This window comes from Bombina bombina, chromosome 6 (genome assembly GCF_027579735.1).
Source record: "Bombina bombina isolate aBomBom1 chromosome 6, aBomBom1.pri, whole genome shotgun sequence".
Taxonomy (NCBI): Eukaryota; Metazoa; Chordata; class Amphibia; order Anura; family Bombinatoridae; genus Bombina; species Bombina bombina.
Window position 1 is genome coordinate 717144494 of NC_069504.1, and position 15424 is coordinate 717159917.

The 15424-nt window shown below is 41.4% G+C and overlaps 1 protein-coding gene across 1 annotated transcript in view; it reads right to left on the reverse strand.

Annotated features, from left to right (window-relative positions):
- Positions 1–15424, reverse strand: part of ATP13A1 (ATPase 13A1) — a gene marked incomplete in the record, with an annotated part of 348893 nt that overhangs the window by 161707 nt on the left and 171762 nt on the right. Inside the window, 3 exon segments of the mRNA XM_053717905.1 lie at positions 4190–4371; positions 12561–12657; positions 13893–14092. Coding sequence (XP_053573880.1) covers positions 4190–4371; positions 12561–12657; positions 13893–14092 — 479 coding nt within the window.

Consider the following 15424-nt stretch of genomic DNA (forward strand, 5'->3'; position numbering starts at 1 on the left):
TCTTGGGAACCACAAACAGATTTGAGTAAAACCCTTGTCCGTGTTCCGACCGCGGAACCGGATGGATCACTCCCATTAGTAAAAGATCTTGTACACAGCGTAGAAACGCCTCTTTCTTTATCTGGTTTGTTGACAACCTTGAAAGATGAAATCTCCCTTTTGGGGGAGAGGCTTTGAAGTCCAGAAGATATCCCTGAGATATGATCTCTAACGCCCAGGGATCCTGGACATCTCTTGCCCAAGCCTGGGCGAAGAGAGAAAGTCTGCCCCCCATAAGATCCGTTCCCGGATCGGGGGCCCTCAATTCATGCTGTCTTAGGGGCAGCAGCAGGTTTTCTGGCCTGCTTGCCCTTGTTCCAGGACTGGTTAAGTGTTCAACCTTGTCTATAGCGAGCAACAGCTCCTTCCTGTTTTGGTGCAGAGGAAGTTGATGCTGCTCCTGCCTTGAAGTTACGAAAGGCACGAAAATTAGACTGTCTAGCCCTAGGTTTGGCTCTGTCTTGAGGCAGGGCATGGCCTTTACCTCCTGTAATGTCAGCAATAATTTCTTTCAAACCGGGCCCGAATAAGGTCTGCCCTTTGAAAGGTATGTTAAGTAATTTAGATTTAGAAGTAACATCAGCTGACCAGGATTTTAGCCACAGCGCTCTGTGCGCCTGAATGGCGAACCCGGAATTCTTAGCCGTAAGTTTAGTTAAATGTACTACGGCATCAGAAATAAATGAATTAGCTAGCTTAAGGGTTTTAAGCTTGTGTGTAATCTCATCTAATGGAGCTGAGTCAAGGGTCTCTTCCAGAGACTCAAACCAAAATGCTGCCGCAGCCGTGACAGGCGCAATGCATGCAAGGGGTTGCAATATAAAACCTTGTTGAACAAACATTTTCTTAAGGTAACCCTCTAACTTTTTATCCATTGGATCTGAAAAGGCACAGCTATCCTCCACCGGGATAGTGGTACGCTTAGCTAAAGTAGAAACTGCTCCCTCCACCTTAGGGACCGTTTGCCATAAGTCCCGTGTGGTGGCGTCTATTGGAAACATCTTTCTGAATATAGGAGGGGGTGAGAAAGGCACACCGGGTCTATCCCACTCCTTAGTAACAATTTCAGTAAGTCTCTTAGGTATAGGAAAAACGTCAGTACTCGACGGTACCGCAAAATATTTATCCAACCTACACATTTTCTCTGGTATTGCAACTGTGTTACAATCATTCAGAGCCGCTAACACCTCCCCTAGTAATACACGGAGGTTTTCCAGCTTAAACTTAAAATTTGAAATGTCTGAATCCAGTTTATTTGGATCAGATCCGTCACCCGCAGAATGAAGCTCTCCGTCCTCATGTTCTGCAAATTGTGACGCAGTATCTGACATGGCACTAATATTATCAGCGCATTCTGTTCTCACCCCAGAGTGATCTCGCTTACCTCTAAGTTCTGGTAATTTAGACAAAACTTCAGTCATAACATTAGCCATGTCCTGTAGTGTGATTTGTAATGGCCGCCCTGAAGTACTCGGCGTTACAATATCACGCACCTCCCGAGCGGGAGATGCAGGTACTGACACGTGAGGCAAGTTAGTCGGCATAACTTCCCCCTCGTTGTTTGGTGAATGATGTTCAATTTGTACAGAATGACTTTTATTTAAAGTAGCATCAATGCAATTAGTACATAAATTTCTATTGGGCTCCACCTTGGCTTTTGCACATATAGCACAGAGATATTCCTCTGAGTCAGACATGTTTAACAAACTAGCAATTAACTAGCAAGCTTGGAAATACTTTTCACTAAATTTACAAGTAATATGAAAAACGCACTGTGCCTTTAAGAAGCACAGAAAAAAATTATGACAGTTGAATAACACTGAACCGGAGAAATTATAAAAACCAAATTTTTCCCGGTAAAGGCATAAATTTAGCAAAGGATTGCCCCCATTAGTAATGGATAACTAACCCTTAATAGCAGAAAAAAAAAATGTACAAAATATAAATGTTTTTTATCACAGTCAAAGCACAATCTCACAGGTCTGCTGTGAGTGATTACCTCCCTCAAAATAATTTTTGAAGACCCTTGAGCTCTGTAGAGACGATCCGGATCATAGAGAAACAGACTTGTGACTGAATTTTTGATGCGTAGCAAAAGCGCCAAAATAGGCCCCTCCCCCTCACACACAGCAGTGAGGGAAGTTCAGTAAACTGTCTTAAATTAAAATAAACGACAGCCAAGTGGAAAAACAGTGCCCAAAACAATTTTTCACCCAGTACCTCAGATAATTAAACAATTTAGCATGCCAGCAAAAACGTTTAAAATCAAATAACATGAAATGTAATTAAACAGCCTGTTGCTAGACGTTCCCACTGCAAGTTAGGCTAAAAATTATATGCATATAGTATTATCCCAGTGAAGTGCCATTCCCCAGAATACTGAAGTGTACACATATATACATAACAGCCTGATACCAGTTGCTACTACTGCATTTAAGGCTGAACTTACATTATATCGGTATTGGCAGTATTTTCTCAGTCAATTCCATTCCTCAGAAAATAATATACTGCAACATACCTCTTTGCAGGTGAACCTGCCCGCTGTCCCCTGATCTGAAGTTTACCTCACTCCTCAGAATGGACGAGAACAGCAAAATGAATCTTAGCTACGCCGGCTAAAATCATCCAAAAACTCAGGTAGATTCTTCTTCAAATTCTACCTGAGAAGGAACAACACACTCCGGTGCCGTTTTAAAATAACAAACTTTTGATTGAAGATATAAAAACTAAGTATAATCACCACAGTCCTCTCACACATCCTATCTATTAGTTGGGTGCAAGAGAATGACTGGGTGTGACGTAGAGGGGAGGAGCTATATAGCAGCTCTGCTTGGGTGATCCTCTTGCACTTCCTGTTGGGGAGGAGTTAATATCCCAGAAGTAATGATGACCCGTGGACTGACTACACTTAACAGGAGAAAGAAGGCCGTTATGTTCCGTAAGGCCGTGAGCCTAAGAATAGCTACACATAGCAGATAGAACCATATAACAAACACAACTAAAGTCCCCCCTGTTCAATAACCCCCCTCAGGAGATATTAACCCATGATTCCTCATGAAAGTGGAAAGGAGTCCCACTGGGACCCTACCTTGTTTCTTCAACAATACATCTCATATTGAAATAAAATGAAACAATAATACCAGAATCTACGCCATGGAACAGAAACACGGCCCTTCAAGTGTGACAGATAGTAGCCTCGCTTCTGACATGCACTTGAGTGAAGAAAGGTAGGCAGTGAAACTCGTTAACGCGGATTACCAAGGAGCTGTTAATATGAGTCGGGATGGGTTCGCAGGAAAACTCTCCCTGCATCTCCGGACTCTAACTTTCATCCATGCTCTCACTGAGAGGCTGATAGGATTACTTAAAACTCCAGTCCCATTGCAAAAGAGTACTACCCTCCATAAGAGACTATCTCGAACTTCTGACACTTCTCTGCCAACCTCCTGTGATGAAAGGCAAAGAATGACTGGGGGATGAGGGAAGTGGGGGAGGTATTTAAGCATTTGGCTGGGGTGTCTTTGCCTTCTCCTGGTGGCCAGGATCTGAATTCCCACAAGTAATGAATGCAGCTGTGGACTCTTCCCTTTTAAGAAGAAAAGAGGGTTTAAAACTGCATACTGGTAGACTGTCTGCCAATACCCAAGATGGGGGTGACCAGTGGGGGGTGAGGGAGGGAAGAGAGCTGTTTGAGAGGGATCAGGGGGTGGGAAGTGTCAGGTTGGAGGGTAATCTCTACACTAAAGCTAAAATGAACCTTACAAGCTACCTGATTAACCCCTTCACTGCTGGGAATTATAAAAGTGTGGTGCACAGCTGCAATTAGCGGCCTTCTAATTACCAAAAAGCAATGGCAAAGCAATTATGTCTGCTATTTCTGATCTAAGGGGATCCCAGAGAAGCATTTACAACCATTTGTGCCATAATTGCAAAAGCTGTTTGTAAATAATTTCAGTGTTTGGTGGTGAAATGGTGGCATGAAATATACATATATGTGTGCTATTTCTGAATAATCCCAAGAAGCTTTTACAATAATTTCAAAAACAAAATTATTAATGTTTGTGAAAAAGATAACAATTTTTTTTATTTGGTCTGGTCTTTTGGGGAAGTTTTAGTGTGAAATGCCCGATTTTAAATAATAATAACTCACCCTTTGCAATGCCTGCTGCTCTTCACGATGTGACATAATCCTGTTCTTGGCAGCTCTTGAAGTAGGTTTAATGGAGTTGCTTGTGAATGTAGGTCCTGAAGGTCTACCATCGCCTATTGCTTCACGGAGCTTTTTCCTCTTCTCAGGTAGGCGCTCTGGTGCGTTGGCAAGCAGTGCTACCCCTGAAACAAGAATCTGTTTAAACATGGATTTTATCCTTTGAACAGAAATGTATTTTTCACTTAGGCATATAAGTGTTCTTAAAGAAAACAAAAAGATGCAGAAACAGAAACCTATAATTACTATCATAATAGTAAGAGGGTGCCAGGATATGTACAAGAGTAAACAGTTTTTCACAAAGAAAAAAAAAAAAAAAAAAAAGGATTTAACCACTTGGCACACAATTAAATATTCTTAATATAACAGGTCACATAACGTGGCCTAAGGTTAAAACAACTTTTCATAAGGCTGCTAAAAAGCATATTGATACAAAAAAAAAATCAATTAAAGGGACAGTCAAGCTAAAAAAAAAAAAAAAACTTTCATGTTTCAAATAGGACATGTCATTTTAAACAACTTTCCAATTTACCTTTATAACCAATTTTGCTTTGTTCTCTTGGTATTCTTAGGTGAAAGCTAAACCTAGGAGGTTCATATGCCAATTTCTTAGACCTTGAAGGCCGCCTATAATCTGAATGCATTTTCATCACTAGAGGGCGTTAGTTCATGTGTTTCATATAGCTAACATTGAACTCACGCACATGAATTTACCGAGGAGTGAGCACTGATTGGCTAAAATGCAAGTCTTTTAAAAGAACTGAAATAAGGGGGCAGTCTACAGAAGCTTAGATACACGGTAATTACAAAGGTAAAACGTGTTATTTTAACTGTTTATCATGCAAAACTGGAAAAACATAAATTATGCTTACCTGATAATTTAATTTCCTTCTGTATGAGGACAGTCCACGGCATAATTCCTTACTGTTGGGAAATACTGAACATGGCCACCAGGAGGAGGCAAAGACACCCCAGAAAAAGGCTTAAACACTCCCCCCTACTTCCCTCATATCCCAGTCATTCTGCCAAGGGAACAAGGAACAGTAGGAAAAATATCAGGGTATAAATGGTGCCGGAAAAAAACTACAAATTTTGGTCCGCCCATCGGAGTATACGTGCGGGGGCCATGGACTCTCAGGTAAGCATAATTTATGTTTTCCTTCTTAATATGAAGAGAGTACACAGCATCATTCCTTACTGTTGGGAAAACTATACCCAAGCACTAGAGGAAACTGAATGATAACAGGAGTGGTAAAGTAAAGGCAGACCCTAATCTGAGGGCACCACAGCCTGTAAAACCTTTCACCCAAAAGCTGCTTCAGCCGAAGCAAAAACGTCCAATTTGAAGAATTTTAAAAAAGTATTTAAAGATGACCAAGAAGCCGCCTTACAAATCTGATCCATAGAGGCCTCGTTCTTAAAGGCCCAAGAGGAAGCCACCGCTCTAGTGGAATGAGCTGTAATCCTCTGAGGCGGTCTAAGTCTTGCCGACTCGTAAGCTAAGCTTATAACACTCCTCAACCAAAAAGATAAGGTAGTCGAAGAGGCCTTCAGACCCTTCAAACAAGGAAGAAGTTTGTATAAAATCCTTAGTAGCTTGAAGATAAAAATTCAAAGCTCGTACCACATCCAGATTATGAATAAAACATTCCTTCGAGGGAGAAGGATTAGGACATAAGGAAGGAACCACAATCTCTTAATTGATGTTATGATCAAACACCACCTTAGGTAGAAAACCCAAGCGGGTAAGTAAGACAGCCTCATCAGTGTGGAACACCAGATAAAGAGGCTCACATTGCAAGGCAGCTAATTCAGAAACTCTGCCAATAGAAAAAGAACTTTCCAGGACAACAATTTAATGTCAACCGAATGCATAGGCTCACACGGAGCCAGTTGTAAAAACTTAACAAGATTCAAACTCCAAGGTGGGGCGTTAGATCTAAACACAGGTCTGATCCTGATCAGAGCCTTAACGAAAGATTGCACGTCAGTTAGCTCTGCGAGCCTCTTGTGCAACAAAACAGAAATCTGTCTCCTCAGGGAACTGGCAGAAAGGCCCTTCTCCAGACCCTCCTGGAGGAAGGAAAGAATCCTGGCAGCCTTAACCTTATGCTAGGCTAAACCATGCTCTTCACACCAGAATAAGCTCTCCACACCTTATGATAGATGCGACGAGTAGCAGGCTTACGAGCTAGAAAGAGGGTCAATAAACCTCTCAGAAAAACCTCTTTTGGCTAAGACAAAGCGTTCAATCTCCACACAGTCAGCCTCAGAGAATCTAGATTTTAATGAACAAAAGGACCCTGTTCCAGCAGATTCCTGCAACAAGGTAACTTCCACGGGGGAGATGAGGACATCGCCAGCAGGTCCGCGAACAACATCCTTCGCAGCCACGATGGAGCAATCAGTATCACTGATACCTGCTCCTGCTTGATGCGGGGCACTAAACGAGGAAGAAGTGGCAACGGCGGAAAAATGTGAATTAGATTGAACCTCCAAGGCACTGCTAATGCATCTATTAGCTCCGCCTGAGGATCCCTGGACCGCGACCCATATCTGGGCAGCTTGGAATTGAGCCGGGACGCCATGAGATCTATATCCGGCGTCCCCCATCTGTTGCAAATCTCCGCAAACACCTCAGGATGGAGAGACCATTCCCCCGGATGAAAGGATTGTCTGCTGAGGAAATCCGCCTCCCAGTTGTCCACACCCGGAATGTGGATCGCTGACAGCAAGCAGTTGTGGACCACTGCCCACTCCAGAATCAGAGATACTTCCCTCTTTGCTAGGGAGCTCCTCGTTCCCCCTTAAAGGTTGATGTAAGCCACCAAGGTTATGTTGTCTGATTGAAATCTGATAAACTGGGACGAACCCAGAAGAGGCCAAGCCTTCAGAGCATTGAAGATCACTCGAAGTTCCAAAATATTGATCGGGAGGAGGGATTCCTCAAGTTCACAGGCCCTGTGCACCCCAAACAGCTCACCATCCTGATAGACTTGCGTCCGTAGTCACAATCTCCCAGGATGGTCTCAAGGAGGATGTCCCTTGGGACAGGTGATCTGGACAGAGCCACCAGGAGAGCGATTCTCTCGACTGGTTGTCCAGAGAGATCTGTTCAGACAGATGCGAATGATCGCCGTTCCACTGTCTCAGCATGCACAGCTGAAGTTGTCGGAGATGGAATCTGGCACAAGGAATGATCAATCACCTCCATACACCGAGCCACAGAGGGCCTTAAGGAGGTCTTAAGGAGGTCTGAAGGGCAAGACAAGTGGAAGTTGGCTTCTAACCTCTATGGTCTGTAAGGAATATCTTCATGGATATGGAGTCTATTATAGTACCTAGGAATTCCACCCTGGTACTGGGAATAAGAGAACTATTTTCTAAGTTTATCTTCCACCCATGAGATCGAAGTAGAAACAGAAGAGATTCCGAATTGTCTTCAGCCAGATGACAGGATGGTGTTGAACCAGAATATCGTCCAAGTATGGCGCTACTGCTATACCTCTGGTTCTGGCCACTGCAAGCAGAGAGCCCCTAGAACCTTCATAAAAACTGTTGGAGCAGTAGCTAAACCAAACGGAAGAGCAATAAACTGGAAGTGCTGGTTCAGGAACGCAAACCTTAGGAACTAGAAGTGTTCCTTGTGTATTGGAACGTGAAGGTAAGCATCCTTCAGATCTATAGTGGTCATGAACTGTCTTTCCTGAACTAAGGGAAGTATGGACCTTATCGTCTCCATCTTGAACGAGGGGACAGAATTTGTTAAAGCACTTTAGGTCCAGAATCGGGCGGAAAGTTCCCTCATTCTTTGGGACCACAAAGAGGTTTGAATAGTACCACAGATCTTTCTGCAAGAGGTACCGGGACAATGACTTCTAGAGAGGAGAGATCCCTCACTCACCCCAGAAAGGCTTCTCTCTTTTCTGGCCTCGAAGACAGGTTTGATAGAAGGAATCTGCCCCTGGGTGGATCAGACTTGAAACCTATCTTGTATCCCTGAGCGATGACCTCCAGGACCCACGGGTCTTGCACGTACCCAAACCAAGCGTCCGAAAAGAGTGACAGTCTGCCCCCTACAAGATCCAGAGCCGGATCGGGGGCCACCCCTTCATGCCGTCTTTGTATTGGCGGGCTTCTTGCTCTGCTTGGAATTATTTCAGGACTGAGCCGGTTTCCAAGTCCCCTTGGATTGATCAGGCTTTGCGGAGGGTTGCCGACATTGGGATTTATCCAAAACGAAAGTAACGAAAGTTAGGACCTTGTCCCTTAGGCTTGTTCTTCTTATCCTGCGCTAAAAAGGCACCTTTGCCTCCAGTAACTGTGGAGATAATTGAGTCCATGCCTGGACCAAATATAAACTTTCCCTTAGATGGGAGGGAAAGAATTCTTGACTTAGAAGTCATGTCCGCAGACCAGGACTTCAGCCAGAGTGCCCTACGGGCTTGAACAGAAAAACCTGAAGCCTTGGCATTCAGGCGAATAATTTGCATATTTGCATCATAAATAAAAGAAATAGCCACCCTTAAGACATTAATTCTTTCCTGGATCACGTAGAGGGGATCCTACATCTCGATCAACTAAGATAAGGAGTCACAGCAGAAGGTAGCCGCTCCAGCAACTGCAGCAATAGCTGGTTGAAACAAATATTCCGTATGTTGAAACATCTTTCTTAACAGAGCTTTTATCTTCTTATCCATGGGCTCTTTAAACGACAAAGTATCCAAAAGCGGGATAGTAGTGCGCTTAGCAAGTGTGGAGATAGTGCCATCCACCTTGGGGATGGAACCCCACAACTCCAATTGAGAGAAGGAGGAAGAAGAGGAGGAAGAAGAAGAACCAATTCTTTCCCATTCATTCTTAATAATGTTGGCCATCTTTACGGAAACCGGGAAAGTTTGTGGAACAACCCTGTCTCGTAGACCTTTTCCTAATTTAGGGATCAAAGGTTCCTCAGGCAATTTGGGCTTTAGAACCTTTAACGTAGCTAAAACTTCCTTCAGCAGAAAGTGTAAATGCTCAATCCTAAATCTAAAGGATGGTTTCTCCGCAGCTGGAGGCTGAGGCAGCAGATTCCGACCCAGAAAGAGCACCCTCTGAAGTATCAGAGGCACCTTCATCATCGGATAATCTTGTAACAAATACATCCAATAAGCTAGTAGATGACCCCTGGGAAGGATAGCAATATCTGACCTTTTCGCTTGCGCTTAGCAGGTAAAGCACTAAAGGCCGCAGACACTGCCATTTGTAACTGCTCAGTAAAGTCTGGAGGTAAAAGAGCCCCTCCAGATGGAGGATTAGTAGTGATACGGGAAGCTGCATGTGTATTAGGAGATGACTATTAACCTTCTTTGACATGAATACTTTATCAAGGCATGTGAAACATAATTGAGCAGGCGGGTATACCGCGGCCTCCTCACAATATAGACAGGTATTAGACTTGGGTAAAGAGGGAGTACCCTCTAATGCATCAGAATCCTCCATAGCTTGCGTTCACAAAGCATTATAATTGAATAAGAAGAAAACGGCACCTACATTCCCCCAATGGCTGGGGCACTCACTAACTCCTATGACCCAGGCCAAACAAACCGAGAAACTTGCTTCTTCTCCAGTAAATCGCACGATCAGGAAAGAGGAAATAAGTGTGACCACACCCGGTCACATGGTGCGCAATGCAGGACTGCCCCTGCTATAATAGTAAAAAAAAGCTCCAAGCCTTTCAGGCTGCGCAGCTCCCAAAAACTAAAGTAAAAAAAACCCAAAAAAAAACCCTGTACGTTCCAACATCTGCCTGAGCCTCATCTCACACATGCCGCAGCATAATCAAATAAACTTATGTTTATGTCCCCCCCTGTTCAATAACCCCCCTCCAGAGATATTAACCCTAGATTCCATCCAGATAAAAGGAGCCACACTGTGACCCTGTCTTCTTGCGTTATCATATGTGTAAAAAAAAAAAAAAAAAAAAGAAACTATCTTACCGGAATCTATGCCGTGGAACAGAAACACAGCCTCTCAAGTTTGACAGTCTTGTAGCATTGCTCCTGACATGGAATTGAGTGATGGAAGCAGGCAGTGAAACTCGTCAACACTGATTGCTTAGGAGCTGTTAATACGAATCTGGATGTGTTCGCAGAAAGACTCTCCCTGCATCTCCAGAGACTACCAGTCGTCAATGCTCTCACTGAGAGGCTGACAAGACTACTTAAGACTCCAGTCCCATTTCATAGGGTAGATACCCTTCATAAGGAACTACTCCAAATCTTCCGACACTTCTCTGCCAACCTCCTGTGACAAAAGGCAAAGAATGACTGAAATATGAGGGAAGTAGGGGGGAGTATTTAAGCCTTTGCCTGGGGTGTCTTTGCCTACTCTTGGTGGCCAGGTTCAGTATTTCCCAACACTAAGGAATGATGCCCTGGACTCTTCTCATATTAAGAAGGAAATGAGTAATAAAGGGATTATCTATCTTTTTAAACAACAAAAATTCTGGTGTCAACTGTTCCTTTAAAAGAAATAAACAAATATCACTGTGAGTACCTAGGATAAGATACATAAATGTATCAACATATCAAATTACCATGAATCTGTAACATTAGTCAGGATACTAGTAAGTTAAAATGGCAGTAAACCTACACAATAATGTTATATAATTCTGCACATAGTGCAGAATTATATACCATTGTTTTAGCACCAACTTTATACTTTAAAGTATTTCAAAGATTTTTTTTATCCCAAAGTAGAATTTTGAAGAACGTCGCTCCTGGCTCTACACCATTAAACTCAATGTAGCTCGCTCCCACTCTGGTCTGGTAGCAAGCTACATTGAGTTTAATGGTGCGATCGGGCCGGCTGTGACTAGACAGTGTGCCGCGTTGCGCTTCTGAAAATAACAGACTCGCTCAGTAGAGCAAGGAGCGGTGTTCTACAAAATTCAACTTTGGGCTAAATAAAATCTTTGAAATACTTTGAAGTATAAAGTTGGCGCTTAAATAATGGTATACAATTCTGCACTATGTGCAGAATTATATAAGATTAGTGTGTAGGTTTACTGCCCCTTTAAGAGTATCAAAGGACTAAGAGGCCCATTGTGAAACATCCAGCGACCACAAAAAGATCTCTAATGTATTACTATGTTTGTGTGAGCCCCACGAACAGTGGGAAATCAGTGGGCTTATTGTGTATTCTGACACTGGATGGCTGTTCAAAAAAAAAAAAAAAAAGTACGGGCATCATCTGACTCAACCATAGCATATTGCTCAAAACCCCTAAAAAGAAATGGCATAATATGTATAAAAACTTCATCAAAATGAAATCCCCAAGTTAACTCAGACAGGTTCACGCAAACAGTCAGTAATACGTTAGGGATCTTTTTGTGGTTGCTGGATGCTTCACAATAGGCCTCTTAGTCCTTTGATACTCTTAACTTACTAATATCCTGACTAATGTTACAGATTCATGGTAATTTGATACACTGATACATTTATGCATCAATTCCCCTTTAGCCATAGTGTAGCTTCCAATCCCTCCCCTTTCAAAAAAAAATTCTGTAGCGTAGGGCCACTCCCACTACCTCCCCCCTCTGCCTCCAGCCTTCCCTCCCACACCTACCGCCGGCACAAGAAGTTGACCATTACAGACAGTGAAACACACAGTGTCACTGTCTAACAATCGAGCATCCGACTTCTTATGTTAACGGAGCATCGATCGTGCTGTTAGCATATGAAGACTGATGCCTGCAGCTCAGGAACAGCAGAACAGAATTTTTTTTTATTTTTTTTTAAAGGAGTTTACAACCGTATGTTTGAAAGATATTACCATTTAAAAAAATAAATAGCCTTGTTATAGCATGAACTGTTACATTGCTTTTACCTTCTACCATTTAATTATCCCACTGCACACCTATATAGCCTATGCTGGAACACATAAAAGGATCTATATCACAAGAATAATTCTGCATAGGCATTCTAATGCAACAATTACATACACTAGTTTGTTAAAGCATGTAATTTTTGCAATACAAATAATAATGTAATGTTTGCATTAGACTGTACCTTAAAGAAAGTGACTAGTACAGTACATGGAACATGTTAGTACATTTTAAAATGAACCATTATTTATACGATCAATGCCTACTGGTAAAATAAGTTAATTTTTGCCACTACTGTACATAAAAGAGCACACCAATAGATACAACACTGTATTTTACAGCAGCATAGTTGTTGCTTTTTTAAAGTCTAGTGCATTAACTAAAGTATCAGGGTTATAAATTTATAGACATGCTCCAAGTGGTCCCCCCTAAGTTAATACTTACCGACATTGGCATGTTTTAAAGCACCCACATCATTGGTCCCATCTCCACACATTAAGGTAATGTAACCAAGTTCCTTTAAACTAGTAATCACAAATTCCTGTAAAAAACAAACAGTAACAATAAACATGTAACATCTGCAGGTAAAAGATACACAGTGAAATACAACAAAAAAGGTTTAACAAAGTATCTATGTAGGCTTTGAAGTATTAAAAGGACAGTAAATGCTAACATTTTAAAGGGATACTAAACAATTTTTTTCTTTAGAGATTCAGATAGGGCATGCAATTTTATAGTGAAGGTCCATTTTTATGAATTAGTGCCCAGTTTTTAATTAACATATTAAAAACAAGGGCACTTTAATTCATCAAAACTAACATTTCACTGTTTTCTTCAAAAACTTTTTCCTGGCAGCCGCTCAAGCACTTCCTCCGCCCATCACAAGCCGTCTTCGCGGGTCCAAAATGACGAATCCGGCTTCCTCCAATCACAGCGTTGCATCAGGCCAAGATTCCCCGGGGGGGGGAGCTGTGATTGGAGGAAGCCTGATTAGTCATTTCTGACGTCTGCAGAGGGTTCTGATGGCCAGGGGAATCACTGGAGCGGCATTCAGGATTTAAAGGTAAATTTTTGAAGAAAACAGTGAAATGTCAATTTTGATGAATTAAAGTGCCCTTGTTTTAAATAGGTTTATTAAAAACCGGGCACTAATTCATCAAAATGAACTTTCACTTTAAGCAACTTTCTAATTTACTCCTATTATCAATTTTTATTCGTTCTATTGCCATCTTTATTTACAAAGCAGGGTTGTAAAGCTTAGGAGCCGGCCCATTTCATGTTCAGCAGCCTGGATAGCGATTGTTTATTAGAGGCTACATTTAGCCACCAATCTGCAAGCGCTACCCAGGTCCTGAACCAAAAATGGGCCAGCTCCTAAGCTTTACATTCCTGCTTTTCAAAAAAAGATACCAAAGGAACAAAGAAAAAATGATAATAGGAGTAAATTAGAAAGTTGCTTAAAATTGCATGCTCTATCCGAGTCATGAACAAAAAAAATTAGGTTTACTATCCCTTTAACACTTAGCCCTAACTGGCTACAATCAAGGGAGATCATTTATTCGTCATGTCATTTGGTAATGTGAGAGTTTTGCATGTTTAACATACTTTTGAAACATTACTCATGTATATTTTTATGTTTTGCAATTCAAGGCTTAATTGTGGCTATAAACTATGCATATATGGACAGACTTTAAATATCGCTTTTAGACAAAAACAAATTATCTTATGAAAGGGACATACAACTATTAAATTGCTACGTAAGTTTAGTTCTTATACCTTTTGTTTAGGTGCTACTCTGGCAAAAACCTGGACATGAGGGATAAGAGCAGACAAAAGTTCTCCCCTGACAGACTGCAGGTAGGACAGCCCTTCTCCTGTCAGGCACAGGTAGTAGTTGGCAGTGAAAGCTTGGACGGACTCTGGGAAAGCAGGTAGGGAAAGTGTGCCATCAATGGACTCCCATACCCACTTAGAATCTAAGGGAAGCAGAAAAAAACATAAGTCAATTAATGACATTTACTTTTCAAGGATGCATAGGAGTTTTTTTAAATCTGATTTCTCTCACCCTGGCCATTTTTTTTTAAATTTTTTTATTTACAATTTGTTTTTTTTTGAGGAATCATAAACAAGACAAAATTCAGGATAATATAAAATTATTTGTACATTACATATGCAAGGGTTCCAAATTAAAGGATAAGGGTAATCCTTTGGAAATATGAGACTAATAAAAAAAAAAAAAAATAGTTGGGACATAATATAACCTGGGTAAAGACAGTATAGTAACCTTAATGTATGTGATCTCTTTTTAATTTTGGAGTATATAACAATCATCCTCATTTTTGACCCATTTAACAAATAGTCAGACCTCTCTTGGGACCTTGACAAAAATTATATAAAAACAATATAGAGGTGTATAATAGAAAGGTTAAAGAAGAGAACTATGTAAACCAAATATCATGAAGTCTAAGTTTAAAGCAAAAACTGAATGATCTGGATATATTCTAGAATATACAAGGTTCCTTGCAAAGATCTTTCATATTCAGGGGTAGAACATACCTACAGTGATAAGTGAAAATGTAGCATGTGTAGAGGTAATACTTTGATTTCAGGGCTAAGAGGAACCTAGTCTCATCACACAGGCTGCTCTTCAACATGAACCAATTGATCTGATGTGGCTATGCTGCCATCTAGTGGACTAGGGTGAAATTGAACATTGTGCTGAAAGCTAGCAATTACTGCTGTATTTAAATATATGATGGCTCGATATTTTCAGGGTATAACACTTTGTACCTCCCGCAACTCTGGCCACAAGCTGCGAATGAAGGGCTGAAATGCTATTTAAAAATGTATGCCAACGTTATCATATTTAATATACCGTGCTTCAGACAAGTTGTGTGCATAAGGATAACATGTCCCCCTGTGTTATCACAGTAAAGCTAAGAGTGTAAGGCCTGTGCAAAAGAGGGATGCAACGGGAAAAGAAAAAATACAAGATCTATTGCCTCGGTAAGCTAGCTATTTTTACATCATACTTATCTGTAAGGGATGCATATTCACAAATGAGATGAGGGACACAAGTCTAAATAGAAACAAGTTACTCTATAAAGTCACTATTTCCTTCGCAACAGGGTTACAATGACAAAAGTAGGTTATATTTATATGACCAGCCCCAGGATTTTGTCGGAGTGCATGCAGGGTTAATGTTTGAAAATGGCTGGGTTAACAGAATTAAAAGGTCCATGTTCAAATCCTTTTTAACATAAAGCAACATATATATGGAACAATAAAAATCCACTAGAACAGGTTGG